This window comes from Pagrus major, chromosome 24 (assembly GCF_040436345.1).
Source record: "Pagrus major chromosome 24, Pma_NU_1.0".
In the NCBI taxonomy this organism is placed as follows: Eukaryota; Metazoa; Chordata; class Actinopteri; order Spariformes; family Sparidae; genus Pagrus; species Pagrus major.
Genome location: NC_133238.1, coordinates 18,700,817 through 18,723,289, shown reverse-complemented (window position 1 = coordinate 18,723,289; position 22,473 = coordinate 18,700,817). Strand labels below are relative to the sequence as shown.

At 41.6% G+C, this 22,473-nt stretch overlaps 1 protein-coding gene across 1 annotated transcript; it reads left to right on the top strand.

Moving 5' to 3' along the window:
* The first annotated feature begins 6,802 nt into the window (after positions 1-6,802).
* mrps9 (mitochondrial ribosomal protein S9) lies at positions 6,803-18,656 on the top strand. Its single transcript, XM_073462704.1, has 11 exons — positions 6,803-6,908; positions 7,255-7,437; positions 11,366-11,428; positions 12,343-12,373; positions 12,458-12,537; positions 15,534-15,619; positions 15,814-15,889; positions 15,971-16,139; positions 16,279-16,387; positions 17,114-17,283; positions 18,336-18,656. The coding sequence occupies exons 1-11, from the start codon at positions 6,810-6,812 to the stop codon at positions 18,425-18,427; spliced, it is 1,158 nt and encodes a 385-aa protein (XP_073318805.1). The 5' UTR covers positions 6,803-6,809; the 3' UTR covers positions 18,428-18,656.
* Positions 18,657-22,473: the final 3,817 nt, after the last annotated feature.

Here is a 22,473-nt window from a genome sequence, read left to right as displayed (position 1 = left end):
AACGCTTTTTAAATCTCAATTTCTAAACCCAAAATGGACAAGAATTTCTTCATAAGTGCTCAGAAACTGGACATTTGAACTATTGATTTGTTGAGTTCACAAATTCATTTACAGGTTAGACTTTTAAAAGCAAACATAAAAAGAAACATAGACGTTTCTTGGCAAACTCTGCCCGCTGAGAAAGATTGTGTGATGCAGTCGAAAGCCTCAGAACAGCTACAGACTCTTTAACTTGTTACTGACCACTGACTGCACCAAAAGTGGATATCGCATACATTTTTTGTCAGTTTGTATTTTATTTAATTCCATTTAATTAACATTTATTCTATTTTTCTGTCTCCTCAGTTTTTTAACTGTCAAAAACATTTTAATTACCAATTTTGAAACACTTTTAAATTTGTCTTTGTTTTCTATTCTGATGTTTTGTTTTCTTCTTCCCGTCCTTTTATTTGATTCGATTTCATTCGGTTGCGTTCACATATGTTCTTTGGTGTTCTTACAATGTCCCGTTCTACTCTGCTCCGCCACATCTATTAAATTTTCATCTATCCTGCTCTACTTTTTCTTTCCTGTGCTGCACTGACTGCTCCTCTCCAGACTTTGCTTTTGTTTTATTCTCTTCTACACACTTCTTTCTAAACGTCTCATTCACTTCTCACTTCTTCCCTTTTCCTTCATTTTATTCTATTTAGTTGCATTTTGTGCTGTTCTATCTAATTCTATGCTTCGTCTTTACTCTATTCTGAAACTGTGCAACTCTATTAGATTCAGTCACAGTCGGCTCTGCTCTCTGCTACCTGACTGTTTTTCAGTTTTAATATGAATCCCTCCCCGACTGCCTCCTGAACCTGCTGCTGCAGCAGAAGCAGCAGCAGCTTCCAGTCTGTTCAGGTAGCTCTTCTCCCCTGTGGAGCTACTCTGAGGAGGAGGCCTAATATCTGCAGACATCTATGGCCACCGCCCAATCTGTTGCACGCTCCGTTCATTTCACGCACTGCCAGAAGTGCTTTGTAATTATCCTGATATTGATGAAGGCTGATTCCAGCAGGTAATCGCTGGCAGTTCAGCTGTTTTTACGCATCTCAGCAAAATGTCTCTATCCATTACCAGTGGCAAATTAATTTCCACTCAATGACCATACTTGTTGATAATCTGCGAATTGGTGTGTGAGTGTGTGTGTGTGTGTGTGAAAAGGGAGGATGAGAAATCCCTGATGGAGCTTTGAACCGTAGCGTATAACTTGGTTTACCTCACACAAAGATAACTGTGGGTGTTGACAGAGTGAGCTGCAGCACACTGCTGCACGAGCATCAGTATGACTGTATATACATATACTGATTATTGTAGTAGTTGTATTAGCGGCAGGTCTTTGTATCATAGTAACGGACAAGTAGCAGTAGCACAAGTTGTAGAAATTATAAAAGTAGAAGTAGAAGTATGACATTGGAAGCATTTCAGTAATGCAAAAAACTGAAATTATAGGTGGAATTGGAAAAGGAAAACAAGAACAGGAAAATAAATTGTAATGGGAAGAGGAGCAAGAGTAGAAATTGGGATAAGTATCATCCAGAGTCTCTTTACAAGTCATTAAAACAGAAAAACACAACTTTACATGTGGGTCATTCGACAGAAACGTCCACTTTTCGAAGGGCAAATTGTCTGAAATTTGACTCCTTCTCTAACATTTAAAATTAAACCACATTATTTCATAACTCATCGACTGGCAGAACGTTTGTAGTCTCGAAACAGACTTTGAGACGAGGCAACCAGGTGTGCAAAAGTGCGAACCGATTTCCGGGTTTTGCATTACAGTAGTCTATTCGAGGGGTCATGAGGATTTCTGCGTCTGATTTTGATAAAATTGGGCGTATTTGGGCTTGTTATGGAGGTGGAGGACAGCAGGTTGTGTTAAATGCTTGATGTGTGGCTCAAATGTAAGTGAGTGATCCAGATTTCTAACTGTATGCCACTGAGAAATGAATCTATCGGGACACAACACATCCAGCGATGGACTCGTCTTTTGCCAATACATCCTGAGGCCTTTGTTTTGTAGATACCTCCCGATGAAAAGATGACTTCAGGAAGGTGAGTCATGATTTAAGGTATACTTGCAGTGATATATTTGGGTTTCTGTATCTGTGCTCAGCAAGATTAACACGTGCTTTGTAAGGATATGTAGCTCAGTATATTTAAGATGAGTGAGTCACACTCTGAATGACCACTTACGCTTAAATACATCATTTTCTACAACCTGCTGTGATGCATTGTGGCGTATTGGCGATCCCTTCTACCGCAGCACTAAGGGTAAATAAATACGCTTTTAAAAGAGTAAATGAGCTTGAGCAAAGTGGCCCTTTGAGTCCCCATGTTTGTGGAGCAAACCATAATGGATTCTTTAGAGCCGTGAACGGTTTATAGGCATGACAGCCATGTTTCAGCACGATGGGCTTATCCCTACGCAAGGCGCTAAGGATATTAGGGAATCAGCGTAAAGCAGCATGGAAATGATGACTGGAGCAAAGCCTCAGCTCGCTGGTATTATAAGCCCTCAATTCTCCAGCACTCCATCCTCGGGAAAGAGGGGGGAAGGAGCGGACTTGGCACAGCTCCACGGTGTGATATCCTCCATTATTTCTTCCTCCATCTCTGTTTTAGCCGTACAATTAAAAGGATGTCACCCAATCTGGGGACGGGGGCAAATTGAGAGGAGGTCAATGTCGCCTATTGTGGTGTTTCCTTTTCAAGACGGCGCTGGAATCCCCGGTGTCCATATGGAGATTTGTTGGAACGGTTGGATGAGAGCCAGCTCTCTGATGCCTGGCACCGAGCTACAGCCAGCGTATGAAGCATTGATGGCACATGCCAAAGCATGAAAACAGACGCCCATGAGGTTCCCTTAAAAGAATCCACGTCACAGCGCCTGTTTTCAGTGCATTTTCACAGCTACTGGCTCTGTTTGGTTCTCATTAACAAGGTGTATCCTCTCATTAACATAAAAGAGACTGTTCTCCAAAGCATCACAGTAAGTTGTGAGGTTTAACCTAAAGGTGTTTAGGGCCAGAATTCAACGTTAGCTCCAAAACTATCCAATGCTAATGTGTGCACTGACATGTTGCAGGTTGCAGGTCGTACACATGAGTTATGAGTTGTTTAGCAACCTAAAAGTTATTGGACAATGAAAATCTGGAGAATTTGAGCCATAATTTGAGGTAAAACTACAAATTTGATAACCCATTAGCTAAAGTTAGCATTCGAACTTCCTAGCTAACATTACTGTTTGATTAAATCCGGTGTGTTTCACCTCCAGGCTTGAATAAATGTTTCCAATATACGGTATGATATTTTTTAACTATTAAACAGTAATGTTTGCTAGGAGGTGGTTGAATGCTAACGTTAGCTGTTGTCTAACAGACGCTAAAGGGTATCATTTATTCATGAAGATCTGCTGAATACTACTAACACTATTTTTATCGCTTAGCCCACCTAGCTAACGCTTCTAAGGCTTTGAAGGTGCTTTATTATTTATGCTAGTGCTAGTTTTACATCTCCTAGATTGAGTTATCAGACTATTGCACAAGGGCTAGCTGGTTAGCATAACACAGTACATAGAAATCTTTGACAACAAGTCAACACTTGTTTCTTTGCATTCTCTTGATGATCTCAGTTCATTTCTTGAATCTTTTAAACTAAAATAATGTCCATATCTTTACAAACTGCCCCTGTGAGTCCACAGCGAGCTCACCCAAACGAATATCTCCACCCACGGTGGCTCGGCCTGTCAGAGACGGGCCACGGCAGAAGGATGATTTATGTCCCACCTCTCACCCCCCACTGTAAATTAGAGACCACGGGTCGAAACTATTTTTCTTGGTGAGCAGGAGCGCGCTTGTGGCTAAAAAACGGGGCAAACACTGTTTATCATCTGCCTGACGACAGCCCTCCTCGGGGCAAATTAACCACGCGGCCGTATCGACTGGCACGGGGCCGGGAGTCAGTGCCCCTTCAGTTTGATTAATCTCCCCGTGTTCCTGTTCCAACTCTATCAAAGTGATCTAAGTGAAGACACACAGCATTGATCTGTAAACACAGCATAGTACTGTACTGAAAACACACACACACACACACACACACACACACACACACACTGAGAGGCAAGGAGGTGAGTTTCTCCTCAACTTGTGACCAAACCAAAGGAAGTCAGATTTAAATGGATTATAATCGTCTTTACATCTCATGTGCTTCTTCTTGAACATGGATTTCATATTTTATAGTGGTTATTACAGTGTTTTCACACATAAACATCTCACCACGTAATGTTAATCAACCTTTTCTTAGTATATTAAAGGAGAAGAAGGACTGTTTTGTCACTTAAATGTCAGATTTTCATGACAAAACCCTTTAAAGTTTTCTTCAGCTCATCTAATCAAGTTTTAATGGTTTATTTAACTTGAAGTATCATCTTCGAGCTTAAATTGGCCAAACTTTGGAGATAAATGGTTTTGATTTTGGCAAATTGCATTTTTCTAACTTGAAACTCAGCTCGTAATTGACAACTTTTCATTCAAATCTTACAATAATTCAGTTTCATGGAGAATGAAATATACATTTGCGATATGTTTTGTTGTTTTTGACATTTTACTGTTGTGTTTTATTCAAAAGTGACGAACAAGTGACAAAAAAGTCGTATAGATTCAATATCTAATATAGCGAAGTTCATTCGACTTGAAAAATTTAAGTAAACAAGTGAAATTCATTAATTCTATTCATCCTCTTTAAACTAATTTTCTTACATATTGACCTAAAAAAACACTAAAAAGTATAACGTGCATGGTATTAGCTAAAATTGCTACATGCTAAGATCATAATGGTCCCCTGCAAAGCCAGAAGAGCTTCTGTTTTGCTGTTTTATGTCAGTGATTAATGGCAAAATTCAAGTGTAGAGAGTAAAAATCAAACTAACATCAGACTATAAGCAGCTTTAACTCCACATAGCTCCATAAATTTATCCCAAACTGGTAAAAAGAAAGGAAAACTGAACATGTACACACGTTGTTGAATGAGGCTCCAGCTGTTTAACATCGAGAATGTGAAAACTGTGGTTTTGCAGAACATGTGTTGCGCCGACATGCTCACTCATCGCTCCCTGCAGGAATGAAGATTATTCTCATCCCGAGCTAAGTTAGTCAGGCTAAGGTGGCAGCTTGTGCTCATCTATTCAAGGAATCTGCACAAAATGTTGTGTTAATCCATGTCGGCTCTGCCCGGCACCGACTGCGGCACATATGCAAAAACAATCTGTTTTATGTGTCGCCTTGCCAGCGTGTTTGGCAGACAGTGACTGAGCATTTTTTATTGTGTTATTTCTGATAAGTCATGTGGATCGGCTGCTTTTTAAATCCTGTGGCGTGACATGTGCAGCGCTCGCCTCTTATTGTCAGTGATTTTTTTTTTTTTTCTTTACATGGGAGACAGATGGTGCTCACATGCAGCTCGCGTTAAACCGGACCGGGCATCAGAGCCTGTAAAAGTGGGGCTCTTCGGTCAAAGCGGTCTCAGATAGTTTGTGTTTGTTGGCACGAATCAGCCATCTCTAATTTGTGCCGAAGGTGAGATGTGAATTTAGTTATTTTTTAACCTGCAGGTAAACACATTTGAGCGGTTTTAAGCATTTAAAGTTTAGACGATGGCTGGTGTTGATTTACAACCTCAATAAAGAGCAGTGTGCTGGATCACTGGAGGTTTTGCTTTTAGCTGCGCCATGTGGCCGGCCTGGTTTGGATTTCCGTCATCGTACTGAACAACACGAGTTTTCAATGAGCGAGTGATGTGATCTGGATTGACGTCTGAGAGATGCTGCTGATTTAAGTTACTATAGTCAATTGTTTTAAAAATGTTATGTCCCTTTCTTCGGAGTTTACACATTTTTATTCGTTCTCATTTGTCATCTCGGACAGGTTACGCAACGTTGTGGTCGTTGTCATGTGGCTCGGATTATTGTCTTTATTTTCTTCTTTTTATTTCTTGTGTCGCCACTTTTGTTTTGGTGTGAAGACATCTTTTTATACGTCTACATCTCCTTTACATTTCTGATATTTTTGATGTTAAAGGTGCAGTATGTAAGAACTCAAAACAAACAGGGGGCATCTAGCACCAGAGAAACCGCTAACTACTGCTAACTGTAGCTGCCCTTAGCTAGTTAGCCATGCAGCTAGCTGGGACCAGGGGCGTGTTAGTGTTAACACTGCTAGCAGAGGAGCTATGGGCTGGGACATGCCAGGTTAGCATGCTAATATCAATTGTACAGTTTTCTATGCTCGTTAAAGAGCACTTGAACACATCATGTGGGCTACAGGATACACCAGATTTGCTGTTTAAACTTAAAAATAAAATAAAAAATATTATTCAACACAGCTGATGACCACTAAAGATGTGAAAACATTTTATTTTGGTGCCTTTTCGAAAGGCTAAAACAGCTTTAAACAAGAAATAAAATAAATGGATTGTCATTAGGTTATGAGCAATAATAGCCTTGAGATTTCTGGTCATATCTTTGAAATATTTGTTATTATTTGTCATTTTTTTTTATCACTTTTCTTTATTTCACTATACAAATAATCATCAGAAATCACAGTGAAAGAGCAAAATAACCACGTGTACAGGTAAACAAATAAAGAATAAACAGATAAGTGAAGTAAGACAATAACAATAATGCTAAAAACAATAATAAAATAGTAATTTGTTGTACATTTCATGGCACGTGACTCTTATTCTGACAACTTCCGCCAGTGACGCCACTGCTGTCAGCCAACATGGCGGCGTCCTGTGCGCGAACCGTGGGATCGTTTTTGGGAAAATGTGGGAATAGCAGCTCGAGTTTAAACGCAGTCACGTCGCAGTTAAGCCGACAGGTAAAGTGCTGTTTTGTCTTTAATAAACTAAACTGTCCTGCGTGTAAAACAAACGTGAACTCGTAGAAACGAACCACAATGCGCAACCACTGACGTCCTTGAGCTAGCATCCTCTTGCAGCTAGCCGAAACTAGCCTGACGAATATGTGGATTTAAATTTAACCGTCGCTGCGTTTAGTTTTATCACCGCGTGAAAGACTTTTTGATATTTTAAACCAACTCAATGTACCCTTAACTTGACTTCGGCTGTAGTTTGATGCTGCCAATGTCACAGATAGGTAGAAAGTTAGCATCGTTTTGCTAACGTGACACCTGTCAACATAACGGCGCTCGTCCTCCTCCTCAGGTGCTGATCAGGCCCATATGTGTGAGCTCCGCCCGCCTCAGGAAGAACCTGGCGGCCGCAGGACCGGAGAAGTTCACCGCGGAGTACATCAAGAAGCAGGTGGAGGAGTTTGACATCGGGAAACGACACCTGGCGAACATGATGGGAGAAGACCCCGAGAACTTCACCCAGGAGGACATAGATGTGAGAGTTTGCTGTTTTCTCTGTGGGCTTCTGTGTGCTAGCTCGTTTTGCAGCCACAGTTTTGGTGGCTTTCCTTGTTTTCTGTCTCTTGTATGAAGGATAAGTTGCTCCTGAACATGTTATTATGTCATACAGGTGTAAAACAGGTGTAAAAGCTCTGTTGTTTCAGTCAGTCTCACATAATTTGATTATTTTAAGGCAGTAAGTGAAAAGTCAGCTTTGATCTTTAAGTGTTAAAATGGCTAAATGTATAGTAGAAGGCTGGTGAGATTGTTTTCTTTCCTCCTCTATGACTGTAAACTGAATATCTTTGAGTTGTGGACCAAACGAGACATTTGAGGACGTCTTCTTGGGCGTTTTTCACAATTTTCTGACATTTTATAAAGAACAAATCGATTATCCGAGACAATAATCATCAGGTAGTTTTTTTTTTGTGGTTTTCGACACAATCCTTCTGCTGCCTGAGATACTCGTCAGAGGACCAAATGTGGATTCATCCACCGCTGAAAATAGTCCCAAACAAATGCACTTTTTACTCTTGTTTGAATAATATTTCTGAAAACTACAGTAACCAGCTGTTGAGCGACGTCACCGAACATTTATTAAAGAGTAAAATCTACAAATAGGCTTGTGGCTGAGTGATCCAAACATTGTAGGGACGTTTTGAGACATAAAGTAACACATTGTTGGCTTTTTGTTGGATTTTCTTGTTGTTGACAGTAAGAAATAATCTGGTTTTGTCGTCAAATGATGTTTACTAGTTCCTGGCTGTTGTCTGTTTTCTAATCCTTTCCTTTTTTCCCTTTTCTGCTTCAAAATGACTTCATTTTCTGCCGATTAACTAACCAGTTTACTAACTAATCGTTGCAGCACTACAGTAAATTATCTTCTGATTGTTAACCGGGTGGTTTTGCAGGTTTAAAAAACGTCTCAGACTTACAAGCTTGATTGTGTTTTCTGTTGTCTGCTGGCCCGTTGAAGCTTCGTATCTCACGTACGGCTGCAGCTAAGGATTATTTTCATTAGTTATTCATCTGCTGATTATTTTCACGCTTAATCGTTTATAAATTGTCAAAACATTTTGAAAAATGCGCATCGAAACAGTCCAAAACCCAAAGATTCGTCATTTAGTGTCATAAATGTCGAAGAAAAGCAGCAAATCTTCACATTTATGAAGCTGGAAGCAGACAATGTTTGACACTTGTGCTTGAAAAATGAAACGAAACGATTAATCGATTATCAAAATAGTTGTCCATTATGTTTCTCTCGATGGATAGATCGAGATCATGTCCAGTCTCAGATAAATGACACAGACCTTTAAGCCACAATCAGTTAAAGCATTAAAACTCTGATCAGGCTCCTTCAGAGCTTCTGTGTTTTAAACCTCCGTCGTCTCTTCACATCATCATCATCATCATCATCATCATCATCGGGCAGGTGGAGCCACCGCTGGCTAATCTGCTGCATCAGGGACATTAGCAACGCCCTCAAACACACATGCTGATTGCAGCTTTTGGCAACACACCGGCCCTCGCCGCTCCGACCGTTTAGCTCGATTTCCCACTCGTCCCTCGGCCCGGTCCCCAGCGTCCCTCACGGGTAATGAAGAGAGCTGTTGGCGCCCGGCTGTGAAAGCCAAAGCGACGGCCGGCAGCCCAAACTCAGATGTGAGGAGGGGAAGAGGAAAATTTGGGAGGACTGGAGGGGGAGCGGAGAGGCGTCTGATAAATCCCTCCGCTCCGGTTCTGAGTCCAGACTCCTCAGGTGTGACGGTGGTGAAGATCCAGGGAGAATCAGGAGGATGTTTACAGCCCGGGGGAGGAATTAAAATCTCCTGACTGTTAGTTGGAAACAAAAATGTCAAAATAGACACGAAATATTCAGATTTTCTGAGTTTGAGCCTCGATTAGAAACAAAAAGTTGATTTATTCATCAATCAATGACAGTAAAGATTTATTAAACATTCTTTGCTTCTAGATTCTTAAATTTTCTGCGTTTCTTTGTGTGTTTTTTGTCGTTATAAATATTAAAATTGTCTCTATTTTTGTGCCGTTTTGTAAAGTAAATAATTAATCGATTATAGGAAGTTATACATGACAGATTCAAAGGAGTTAATACAGAAACCAGGGCTCAGACTAAAGATTTTCATCATTTAATAATAAGCTGATTATTATTTTGATTCATTAATAAATTGTTTTGTTTATAAAATGTCAGAAAATGGTGAGAAGAGATGCCCGTTGTGATTTCACAGAGCCTCAGTTTAAACAACTTGTTTTCTCTCAGCAGCTTACAGCCACAGAATATTTCATTTAGCGCTGAAATGATGAACTTCTTCACGAGATGATCGAGTCAGTTTTAGTTTCATAACATCGTCTGTCCTTTAAACTCTCAGTTCAAGTAAGAAAAAAACCTTTTTTATCAGGAAAAACGAGAATTATTCGTCCTAACAAGACGTCATGAAGCAAAAAAGTACTCAACATCTGCTGGGTCCGGCTTTTTAAGTGTCTTCTGTCGATCCACGAATCAACTAATCATTTCAGCACGCGTGGAAATTAACTGAGCGTTCATGTGTCGCAGGAATAATCAGACAAATGAGTTTGGAGTCAGAATTTTGGTACGCAACTACTCGATTTTGACGTCATACAGACGGATGAACGTAAATGTGTGGTCGGTTTTATCAATTCATGTGTTAGATATCAGTTATTAGCTCGTATTTATTGATTCCTGTTCAGGTGACGTGACCTCGACTAGTTAGAAAAGTTCTTTATTGGCACTAAAGTGATAACAAGTTGGTGGTTTTAGGGAACGGCATCCATTTTGTTTCCACTGTAGGTGTTAAAAGCTGATGACTGAAGTCTGAAGAAGTCTTCCCATAGGTTCTGATTCATTACCAGGTGGTTCTGTAGGTTTAAAAACAACTTTGAGTCCATTTAGCTTGTTTTTACTGTCTGCTGATCTGTCGAAGCTTCGTGTCTCTCTTCATGTCATCGTGTGAGACAGCAGACGATTAAAGACTTGTTGCCTGATTGATTTCACGATGTCGCTCAGTAAATCTGACGCCGTTGTTCTGGCGCCCGTTGGACTCTTCCTCCCTCCGTCAGTCCGTCTTCCCCCCTCGGGGATCTCGGCCATATTGTGCCGACGCTCCGGGGACGCACAGGTGTGTCTTCATCTGTTCCCTGCCTGTCTTTCCTCCTCTTCGTACCCTTTAACTTCTTCCTCACACACACACACACTTCTCTCCACCGGTCCTCTTCTCCTCGCTTTCCGTCGTTTTGACAACCTTAAAGGCGGCAACCTGCTCTCTGCCGGCGGCACCTGCTGCCTCGCTAATTGAACCGACGGAGAGAGGAGGAACAAACGAACGAGGAAGAGGAGGGACGGCGGGATGGAGGAAGAGGAGCGATGAACAGACTGTCTTGATGAGTGTGGCGGGGGCCAACACACTTCCTGTCTCCCTCTCTTCTATCACACACACACACACACACACACATTTGCAGTGCCATCTGTAGCCTCGCTAACGACACACACACACACACACACACACACACACCGAGCGGAGGATGAACTTGGAGTGAACTGTTGGACGTCCACAGTGTCCTCTGCTCGCTGTCAGCCCGGCCAAAAACTTGTGCCTTTTTCTGCTTGTTTTCTCCTCTAACTCGACAATAACTCACACACACACACACACACACACACACACACACACTCTCACACACACAGACACACACTCATCACGCTCGCCTTTCCTTGAACCCGACACCAGCTTGCGCCTCTTCTTTCTGTCACTTTCTTCCGCGGCGTCCGTCGGTGTGACCTCTGTTGTTCGGACACGTCAGCCTCGTCACGACGTGCCATCAGCTCTCAAACTGCCATTTCTTCTTCTTCCTCCTCTCGTTTATTCTGTTTTTCTTTTTTCTCTCCACAGAGGAGCATCAAGTACCTCTTCCCCTCCGGCCTGTTTGATAAGAAAGCCCGGCCGCTCATGAAGGTACGTGTCTGCGGGTCGGACTCACAGAAACTCACACAGAAATCGACTTTAAAGGCTGTAAATCATTCGTGTTTATCATAGAGATTCATGTCAAACTGATGTTGTTGGTTGGTGTCACATTTTTCCACATCATATGTTGTTTTCATTCAATTTCATAATAAAAACAGGCAAAAAAAGTCACATAACATTTAGCTTCTTTACCTTGTTATTGCTTTTTTAGGTTAAATGTCAAAATAAATATGTTTATGAAGGTAAATCAGAGGTATAGACGGACGCAGAGACAAAGATAAGACATAAATAAACACGTAAAAAGATAAATAAGTTTAAAAATGAATAAATTAACAAATAAATGAGAAAATACAATTTAAAAGGGGCAAATGATACAAAGACAAGTGAACACAGAAGCAGAAACAACAACACATTGTCACATTTTATAAATTCATTAATACCTACATTTATTTATAGACCTGGTTATTTATTTTATATTTTGGTAGTTTTGGTGTATAAATAATAGTCCAATAGTCCAAAGATGAATTTGAATGGTCACAAAAAAGGAAAAGCAATAATGTAACACAACATTATGTTTATTTTATTGACTTTTTTGGTCATTTTTCCTTGTTTCTCTTTTCTTTTATAGCTCTTCTTCTCTAGTTTTGTCTCTTTGCCTGTATAAATAAATAAATAAAGTAAATAAAGGCTTGTAAACAGACAAATCAAACTACACGGGGAGTTTAATGTGAGTAGTTACATAAATACATACATTATGGGTTTGACAAATTGTATAAAAGTGAAGATCTAATCTAATATTTTCTGTCACTTCAGTCACTCGGGTCCTGATGTCTTTATTTTCATGCTCACAGACACCAAAAATAATTGAATGTATGTTTAAAATCTCCTCTTTTTTTCCTTTCCAGCACCCAGATGACATATTTCCAAAGCAGAGAGGTACGTTTCCTTCACCTCAATGTTTCCAGATTCATATTTTTGTTGTGTGTTCGCTGCTTCACGTCTGATTCCTGTCTTTTAAAGCCGTCCAGTGGGGCGAGGACAGACGGCCGTTCCACTTCCTGTTCTACACCGGCAAACAGTCCTACTACTCCCTGATGCATGTGAGTACTGCAGGTAGCGGTCGGGTTCATACGCGAGGAGGAGGCGGTGGAGGTAAATCTCCATCCAGCTCAAATCCCCCAGCTCTGCCTCCTGCTGCCCCCTCGGGTCATTTCCTATTCAGACGGAGCGAGTCGAGAGGCCGTCCCCGAGGAGAGGCGACGTCAGATCCTCTTCTCCACACGGAGAGCAGAGCCGGGGTGAAGGAGAGGTGGGAGGGTAGATGGAGGTGAGGCGGAGGGAGGGAGGGAGGAGCGACGGGTCAAAGGTCACCTGGTGTACAGAGTGAGGGATACCTGTGTGATCCAGAAGTGGTGAACAAGGAGCTCGGATAGTTTATTTTCTCAGCAGAATCAGAATGATCAGAATCATTCCACTTGGACTGGATGAACTGATTAGAAACTGGTGGTTAAAGGTCAAAGGTCAAGATCACTGTGACCTCACGGCGTCCCATTCTCGTGAACGCAATCTCACAAATGCATGTAGAGAAATGTCCGCTCTGACTCTGAAGGATGAATTCATTAGATTTTGGTGGTCAAAGGTCAGACGTGAAGCCACAACTCAATAATTTTAAACGATTATTGCGATAAAATTTTACACAAATGTCTAAAAAGGAGGAGGCCACAGCTAGGAGACAGAAACACGACTGATGTGTGGAGGCGGTGTTCTAGTAAAACTGGCAAATAACCAATTTTACGAGGTTTTGCTGTAAAAGTTTGAATATGAATCTAATCTCATATCGTGGGGCTGAAGAAGTCTTCTGAACTTCAACAAACATCTATGTAGGTTGATTTAATGGTCGCTTCATACATTTGTTTGATCGAATTCACACTCTTTCAAACATTTTAGAATTTTTTTGCTTCTGCAGCACAAAAAATGTCTAGAAACAATCTTTATTTTCATAAATCCACGGTGATCTAAACCGTGTGTCAGCGTCCGGGTTCAGATTCGAGGTGTGGCGCCGCTGCCTTTGTCCTCGCCACGGGGGAGCGACTCCTCCACGGGGATTTGAAGAGGGGGGGAAGCGGGGTTTGGGGCAAAGAGGGGTGTAGAGGAGCTGCTACCTCCACCACTCACCCCGCTCCTCCTCCTCCTCACCTCCTGAGCTCCTCTTTTCTTTCCTCCATCTTTTGTTGCCTTCACGCGCTCGACCGTTCGCTTCCTGTCTGCCGCTGACCTTGTTCAAAGACGTCTGGTGTGTGCGAGGCGTGTGTCTGTACCGAAAACACAAGAGAGGTGTGATGTCTGAATATTGGTCCGGGCTCTCTCTCACACACACACACACACACACACACACACACACACACACACACACACACACACACACACACACTATTGTGCCCTGCAGCTGCAATCTGCACCCCCTGCTGTTGGTTTAAATAGGTATGTCAGACATGTCTGAGAGCTCGTGCTGCCTGTCTGCTCCTTTTTACCCTCACATTTTCCCTCTTCCTCCACCTTTTCCTTTCCTCTTCCTGTTTTCCAGGATTTTTTTTTTGTCGTCACACACACACACACACACCTCAGGAGTGTTTCCAGGAGGGGGCAGTGGCGTGTAAAGCAGCCTCCCTGCTCGGCTGCTCTCTCCTCTGGCTGTCGTCGGTGCATTAACCTGCTCACTGCTCCGCTGAGCCCTTTTATGGCCACACAACCCCGGGGAGCCTCCACCTCCACCTCCACCCTTCACTTTAACTTTCAACACCAGAGAGTGAGAGGGAGCAGCTAAAGCCTGGAAGTGTCGCCGTGCATATAAAGACACCTCAGTGAATAGAGAGTGTGGAGGTCTAGCTGTCCGTCTCTGTAACAACCTCGACTTAAACGTCTCCAGATACTCGCCCTCTTCCTCTTTCATCCGGCCGATCCATGCGAATTATTCCTCGGCATTGTAGCGCCCAGTGTTTGCAAACGTGTCCCCGTGCCTTCTCTTTTTTTTCTCATTTTCTATTACCCTTCTTCTTTTTTTTTTTTTGCAAAGAAAATTGGTTTTTGCTTGATGTTTGTACCCCTCCTCCTCCTCCTCCTCGTCCTCCTCCTCCCTCCACACCCCTCCGTCGCTGGTCGGAGTGGCAGCGGATTAGGCACACTCTATCAAGAAGGAATTAAACAAACATCTGGTGAATAATTGACGGGGAAATGAGTTCTCACCCAGGCGCTGGTGCAGGGCCGAGGTGGGGGGCGTCTGCCTCGGGGACGTGACCGGCATGCTCCCCCCTCCGCGGCCTCCATCTGCGCCCGTCGCCGCGACGCGCTGATCGAAAGACGAGCGAGACCCCAAAACCCGTCCTGTCGCCTGTTCAGGCCCACGCTGACGCTCCGGCTGGTTTCCTTCCAGCTTTGTTTCGGGGTTTAATACAAGCACAGGTGTCCGTGTGAAGTTTAACACGTGAACGATGGAAGTTTTTGTTTTACAAGACACTATGAATGTACACGTAAGAAGATTCGGAGGGCTTCGTATTCAATTTCCAATCAAAACTGTAACAGAAATAAAGATTAAGAAGTGAAAACCAACTCGGACATCGTTGACTCTCAAGTCTCTGGACCTTCAGTGTCTGAAGCGTCAAAAACTCCTCACTCACTTGACGAAAACACGACGCCGTTTCAGAAAACACGACATTTCGAAAGACACAGAAACATTTCAGAAAACATAATTCATTCACAAAATTCAGCTCTCAGTAAAGCTCAACAGATCGTTGGTTTTATGTCCTGACAAGTGTCCTTTACATTGTGAGATTCTTATAAGATGGAGGCATTTTACAACAGCAGCTTGACTTTATCCTGGTGTCTTTTGAAGGCTAGCATGAGATGGGTTCAGATGATATTCAACAATAAACAACAAGAGACCACAAAGTTCGGTTTCTCTAATCTGTCCAGAGCCGTCGCCCGGCGCTGCCGTGGGGAGCAGGAGGAGAAACGGGGTGGTCTTCTTCTCCTGGTGTGTTGTAATCTGCCTGTTTGTACATCAGAATGTGTTCACCTGAATGTTTTTGGTGTGTTACAGGAAACATTTGGCAAAATCCTGAAGATAGAGAAGCACCAAGATCGTCTGAGCGCCAAGGGGCTGCTCACCAAGGACGTCAAGCAGATGTAAGTAGAAGAGCATGGCGTCTGTATTTTAAGGTTTATCGTTCGTTGTCACGTGATGGACTCGCACGATTCCAGTAATAGTCGTCCAAAGGCTTAAAGAAAGGCAGTTTGCCACCAGAGACGTGTCAGAGAAGCAGATCATCTCCTTCAGCGCTTCAACTTATTGATTTTGGACTCGTGTTTGTGTCCGTCAGCTCTCTCAGCGCGAGCAGGTGGCTGAAAAAGGAGGAACTGGAGGAGCTGCTGGTCGAGAAAATCTCCACTCACGACGTAAGAACTGTGTCTCTGTCACGTCTTTAAGAAAACGAGAGGAAGCTGGAGAAGGTGACTTGAATACATTGTTTCCTTCAGTACGATCGCTTCATCCAGCTGATGGAGCGCCTGCTGGCGATGCCCTACTGCAGCACAGAGGAGGAGTTCGTCCTGCGGTACCGTCAGAATCTGGAGGCTCAGTCCAGGAAGCAGATAATGCCGCTGCTGGAGCGAGACGAGAGGGGCGTGGCCTTCAGCACCGCGGACGGTAGATACAACAAGTTTGTTTTTATATGATGTAGGAGAGGAAACTCAACATTTTGGATAAAACTACTTTTGAAGTAGTTGTGATTTGACCCTCAGGGCCACCGTACATCAGAGATAAACCAGTTTATTTCTCCTCTCAGGTCGGAGGAAGACGTCCGAGTCCACCGTGATCCTTCGAGACTGCGGCTCCGGACGAATCACCATCAACGGCAGGGACTACCTGCAGTACTTCCCCGTGCTACAGGACAGGTAGGTGAACAAATAAACCCCCTCACGGCAGGCTGCTTCATTCACAGATACCGTTTTTCCTTTAAAAAATGCACGACGTGATGTGTTTTACTCCCCCGCTCCAAAAAAAAAAAAAAAAAAATTAAAAAGCAGCTTTTTCACTCTTCACAGCATCGCCTCGTTTTTTATTTATCTCCTTGTAGTAAGTTAATTACACAGTTGAGTGATTGTGTGTGTGTGTGTGTGTGTGTATACGTGTGTGTCTGTGTGTGTGTGTGTGTGTGTGAATGTCCAGAGCCGGTGTTGTCACGCCGTGTGAGGACGGGCTGTAATTGGAGCAGAGAGGTGACAATTGACTTTGTCAGCAGCCATAGGCCATTCAGGCTGAGACGCCATCCAGAACACTTTCTCTTCACACACACACACACACACACACACACACACACACACAGACACACACACACACACACACACACACACACACACACAAAGTCATCCCGTTCCTGCTGAGTCAGAAGTTACTCTGTAATATGTGGCGGTGAGATTGTCAGAGAAAGCTTTTTCCACGGCGCCGGGATCCTCCGCCGCTCGTCTGAAAAGTCACCCAACCAGACATTAAATGAGCTCGGCCCGGCCCGTTGATACCGCTATCTGCTAAATGGCACACACCCCGCTCTGCCCCGTTCAGCCACGTTCCATTCTCCTTTTTCTTTTTTTTTTAAAATCATGGCTCTGTCTTCCTCTCAGAGAGCAGCTGATGTTCCCGCTGCAGTTCATGGGCCTGCTGGGACGCTTCGACCTCGAGTGCACCGTGAGCGGCGGCGGGAGGTCCGGCCAGGCGGGGGCGCTGCGGCTCGCCATCTCTCGGGCGCTGCTCAGCTTCCTGTCCGACGGGGAGGTGGAGAACATGAGGCAAGGTGGGTGGTCGCCTCAGGAAGACGTTTCTTCTGCTTATTTTGTTTCCTTTTCCTGTTTTGATGCTTCTTCTTTCTTTCCTTTGTCTCAAGAACGTGCTCCACACGTAACGTTTTTCATTATTGCTAATTATTTTTACAAAACACAACATATTTATATCAATGTTACCAAGTTTGAAGCAGCTGTTGGCTCCTGATTGTGGCGTGAAATCCACCTGTAGGGCCGCAACAAATTGATTAATCTGCAGACTATTTTCACAATAAACTGACTGATGTTGAGTCTATAAAAGTCAAAGTGACGCCTTCAGATTGTTTCTTCTGTCCGACCAACAGTCTAAAACTCAAAGACTCATTCAGACTTCATTCACTGTCATAAATGCCAAAGAAAAGCAGCAAATCTTTACGTTTAACCAGCAGGAATCAGACGATGTTTGACAGTTTTACTTGAAGAAATGTCTTGAATGATTAATCGATCGAAGAACTCAATAATCAAACTCAGTAAAGTCTATTTAAAGGGAAATGATATCACTGGTACAGACGATGTCGTGTAAAAACTCTTCCCCAGTCTAAAATATGTTTTATTGTTTTATCCGCGGCTCCTCGGTCGAGAACCGATGAGCTAATTGTTTTTAGCTCTATTCAACTCCAGTGGTATTTGAAACAGATGATCTGTGCGGGTTGTTCTGGACGGTTCTGCTTCTTGTGTATTGTTTTATTTATTTGAGTCATTAAGAACAAATCATTATTTACAATGGCAGCTGGCAGAAAGACAAACCCTCCTGAGGGAAGGAGAGAAAGAAAATATCAATACGTAATTACACAGTCTGAGAAGAAGTCAACAAAAACATGTTGTTTTAATAAAACCATGTTGGTTAACTGACTTCCTGTGAAGGTTTTACAACAATAAAAGCTCACAAATGCAGAAAGATGATGCTGGTTGAACCTCAGGAGGCCTGAAAGTATGAAACAACACAAAGACGGACTGAGACGCATCCAAACAAAACATGTCAGACGTCACTTTGTCTCCTCACGTCCTCGTCTCTGTTTGCTTCCAGCTGGTCTGCTGACCCCCGACCCCAGAGTGAGGGAGAGGAAGAAGCCGGGTCGGGAGGGAGCCCGAAAGAAGTTCACCTGGAAGAAACGCTGAGGCGGCGGGTCGTGGTTTTAATGTTGAACTTCAGAGTTAACGTCACGTCTGAGAACAAGCAGCCGATCGTCCTCGCCGGCGGCCATGTTTCATGATGTCTGAACCGGCTGCAGCGAAACTCTTCAGCCACCAGATGGAGCCACGTGTCAATAAATGAGAGTTGGATTATATTTATCAGTGTATTAAACAATAAATCATGTTTTTCACATAAAAACACAAGTGTTTTGTTCTTTTGCCTCTGACCGACAGGAAGTTTAAACTTTTTACATGTTTTCTGCTACTTAATACTCCCACTCCACCACATTTTGGAGGCAGTTATTGTACTTTTTACTTAATTTTTAGTTTTTGATGTATTCGTTTGGAGCTGATTGGGAGTTACAGGAACATATACGTCTTTATATTTATGTTTTATAATCTATATCAATGATTTAACAAACATTTAATCAGTGTTTGAGCTCCATACTAACATTTCCTAGAACGAAAAAGGTCATTTGGGAAAAAATGTAGACAAGTTTTCATTTATTATCCTGTTTGAAACTATGTGAAGATACAGTTAAAGACACACAGAGACAAGAATAGTTTATAAATGCACCAAAATGTAAGTTACACACACCTCGTATGACAAGGATTGAATTTTCCAAGAAGAAAAGACAAATATTTTTAATGTTATATTTTTTAATGATACATTTGACATGTTTAAAACCTCCTATATATATTATAGAGTATAAATCTTAATATTTATTTTTTATAATCAATCTAAATGATTAAACTGATCATATTTTGTCCGTTTCAGTAAAGTCTATTTAAAGGGAAATGATATCACTGGTACAGACGATGTCGTGTAAAAACTCTTCCCCAGTCTAAAATATGTTTTATTGTTTTATCCGCGGCTCCTCGGTCGAGAACCGATGAGCTAATTGTTTTTAGCTCTATTCAACTCCAGTGGTATTTGAAACAGATGATCTGTGCGGGTTGTTCTGGACGGTTCTGCTTCTTGTGTATTGTTTTATTTATTTGAGTCATTAAGAACAAATCATTATTTACAATGGCAGCTGGCAGAAAGACAAACCCTCCTGAGGGAAGGAGAGAAAGAAAATATCAATACGTAATTACACAGTCTGAGAAGGAGTCAACAAAAACATGTTGTTTTAATAAAACCATGTTGGTTAACTGACTTCCTGTGAAGGTTTTACAACAATAAAAGCTCACAAATGCAGAAAGATGATGCTGGTTGAACCTCAGGAGGCCTGAAAGTATGAAACAACACAAAGACGGACTGAGACGCATCCAAACAAAACATGTCAGACGTCACTTTGTCTCCTCACGTCCTCGTCTCTGTTTGCTTCCAGCTGGTCTGCTGACCCCCGACCCCAGAGTGAGGGAGAGGAAGAAGCCGGGTCGGGAGGGAGCCCGAAAGAAGTTCACCTGGAAGAAACGCTGAGGCGGCGGGTCGTGGTTTTAATGTTGAACTTCAGAGTTAACGTCACGTCTGAGAACAAGCAGCCGATCGTCCTCGCCGGCGGCCATGTTTCGTGATGTCTGAACCGGCTGCAGCGAAACTCTTCAGCCACCAGATGGAGCCACGTGTCAATAAATGAGAGTTGGATTATATTTATCAGTGTATTAAACAATAAATCATGTTTTTCACATAAAAACACAAGTGTTTTGTTCTTTTGCCTCTGACCGACAGGAAGTTTAAACTTTTTACATGTTTTCTGCTACTTAATACTCCCACTCCACCACATTTTGGAGGCAGTTATTGTACTTTTTACTTAATTTTTAGTTTTTGATGTATTCGTTTGGAGCTGATTGGGAGTTACAGGAACATATACGTCTTTATATTTATGTTTTATAATCTATATCAATGATTTAACAAACATTTAATCAGTGTTTGAGCTCCATACTAACATTTCCTAGAACGAAAAAGGTCATTTGGGAAAAAATGTAGACAAGTTTTCATTTATTATCCTGTTTGAAACTATGTGAAGATACAGTTAAAGACACACAGAGACAAGAATAGTTTATAAATGCACCAAAATGTAAGTTACACACACCTCGTATGACAAGGATTGAATTTTCCAAGAAGAAAAGACAAATATTTTTAATGTTATATTTTTTAATGATACATTTGACATGTTTAAAACCTCCTATATATATTATAGAGTATAAATCTTAATATTTATTTTTTATAATCAATCTAAATGATTAAACTGATCATATTTTGTCCGTTTCAGTAAAGTCTATTTAAAGGGAAATGATATCACTGGTACAGACGATGTCGTGTAAAAACTCTTCCCCAGTCTAAAATATGTTTTATTGTTGTATCCGCGGCTCCTCGGTCGATGAGCTAATTGTTTTTAGCTCTATTCAACTCCAGTGGTATTTGAAACAGATGATCTGTGCGGGTTGTTCTGGACGGTTCTGCTTCTTGTGTATTGTTTTATTTATTTGAGTCATTAAGAACAAATCATTATTTACAATGGCAGCTGGCAGAAAGACAAACCCTCCTGAGGGAAGGAGAGAAAGAAAATATCAATACGTAATTACACAGTCTGAGAAGGAGTCAACAAAAACATGTTGTTTTAATAAAACCATGTTGGTTAACTGACTTCCTGTGAAGGTTTTACAACAATAAAAGCTCACAAATGCAGAAAGATGATGCTGGTTGAACCTCAGGAGGCCTGAAAGTATGAAACAACACAAAGACGGACTGAGACGCATCCAAACAAAACATGTCAGACGTCACTTTGTCTCCTCACGTCCTCGTCTCTGTTTGCTTCCAGCTGGTCTGCTGACCCCCGACCCCAGAGTGAGGGAGAGGAAGAAGCCGGGTCGGGAGGGAGCCCGAAAGAAGTTCACCTGGAAGAAACGCTGAGGCGGCGGGTCGTGGTTTTAATGTTGAACTTCAGAGTTAACGTCACGTCTGAGAACAAGCAGCCGATCGTCCTCGCCGGCGGCCATGTTTCATGATGTCTGAACCGGCTGCAGCGAAACTCTTCAGCCACCAGATGGAGCCACGTGTCAATAAATGAGAGTTGGATTATATTTATCAGTGTATTAAACAATAAATCATGTTTTTCACATAAAAACACAAGTGTTTTGTTCTTTTGCCTCTGACCGACAGGAAGTTTAAACTTTTTACATGTTTTCTGCTACTTAATACTCCCACTCCACCACATTTTGGAGGCAGTTATTGTACTTTTTACTTAATTTTTAGTTTTTGATGTATTCGTTTGGAGCTGATTGGGAGTTACAGGAACATATACGTCTTTATATTTATGTTTTATAATCTATATCAATGATTTAACAAACATTTAATCAGTGTTTGAGCTCCATACTAACATTTCCTAGAACGAAAAAGGTCATTTGGGAAAAAATGTAGACAAGTTTTCATTTATTATCCTGTTTGAAACTATGTGAAGATACAGTTAAAGACACACAGAGACAAGAATAGTTTATAAATGCACCAAAATGTAAGTTACACACACCTCGTATGACAAGGATTGAATTTTCCAAGAAGAAAAGACAAATATTTTTAATGTTATATTTTTTAATGATACATTTGACATGTTTAAAACCTCCTATATATATTATAGAGTATAAATCTTAATATTTATTTTTTATAATCAATCTAAATGATTAAACTGATCATATTTTGTCCGTTTCAGGACATCATAACATTTTATTGAACGAAAAATGTAATTTGGTACAAATTTCAGAGAAAATTTTAACTTTTCCCCAAAAAACGTCATTAAATCTTCATATTTAATTTTTATAATCTATTTCAATGATTTAACTGATCATATTTTGTCAGTTTTGGATCATGATAGGAGCTTTTTTTGGGAAAGAAAAATGTAATTTGGGACAAATTTTAGAGAAAGTTGTAACTTTTTCCAAAAAGTCTTCATTAAGTTTTATAATTTTCAAATTATTTTTGATCTGTAGATAAATTCAGCATTTTTAAAAAACTCCAATATATATATATATATATTATAGAGTATAAATCTCAATATTTTATTAATTGATGACATTTTGTCAGTTTCAGG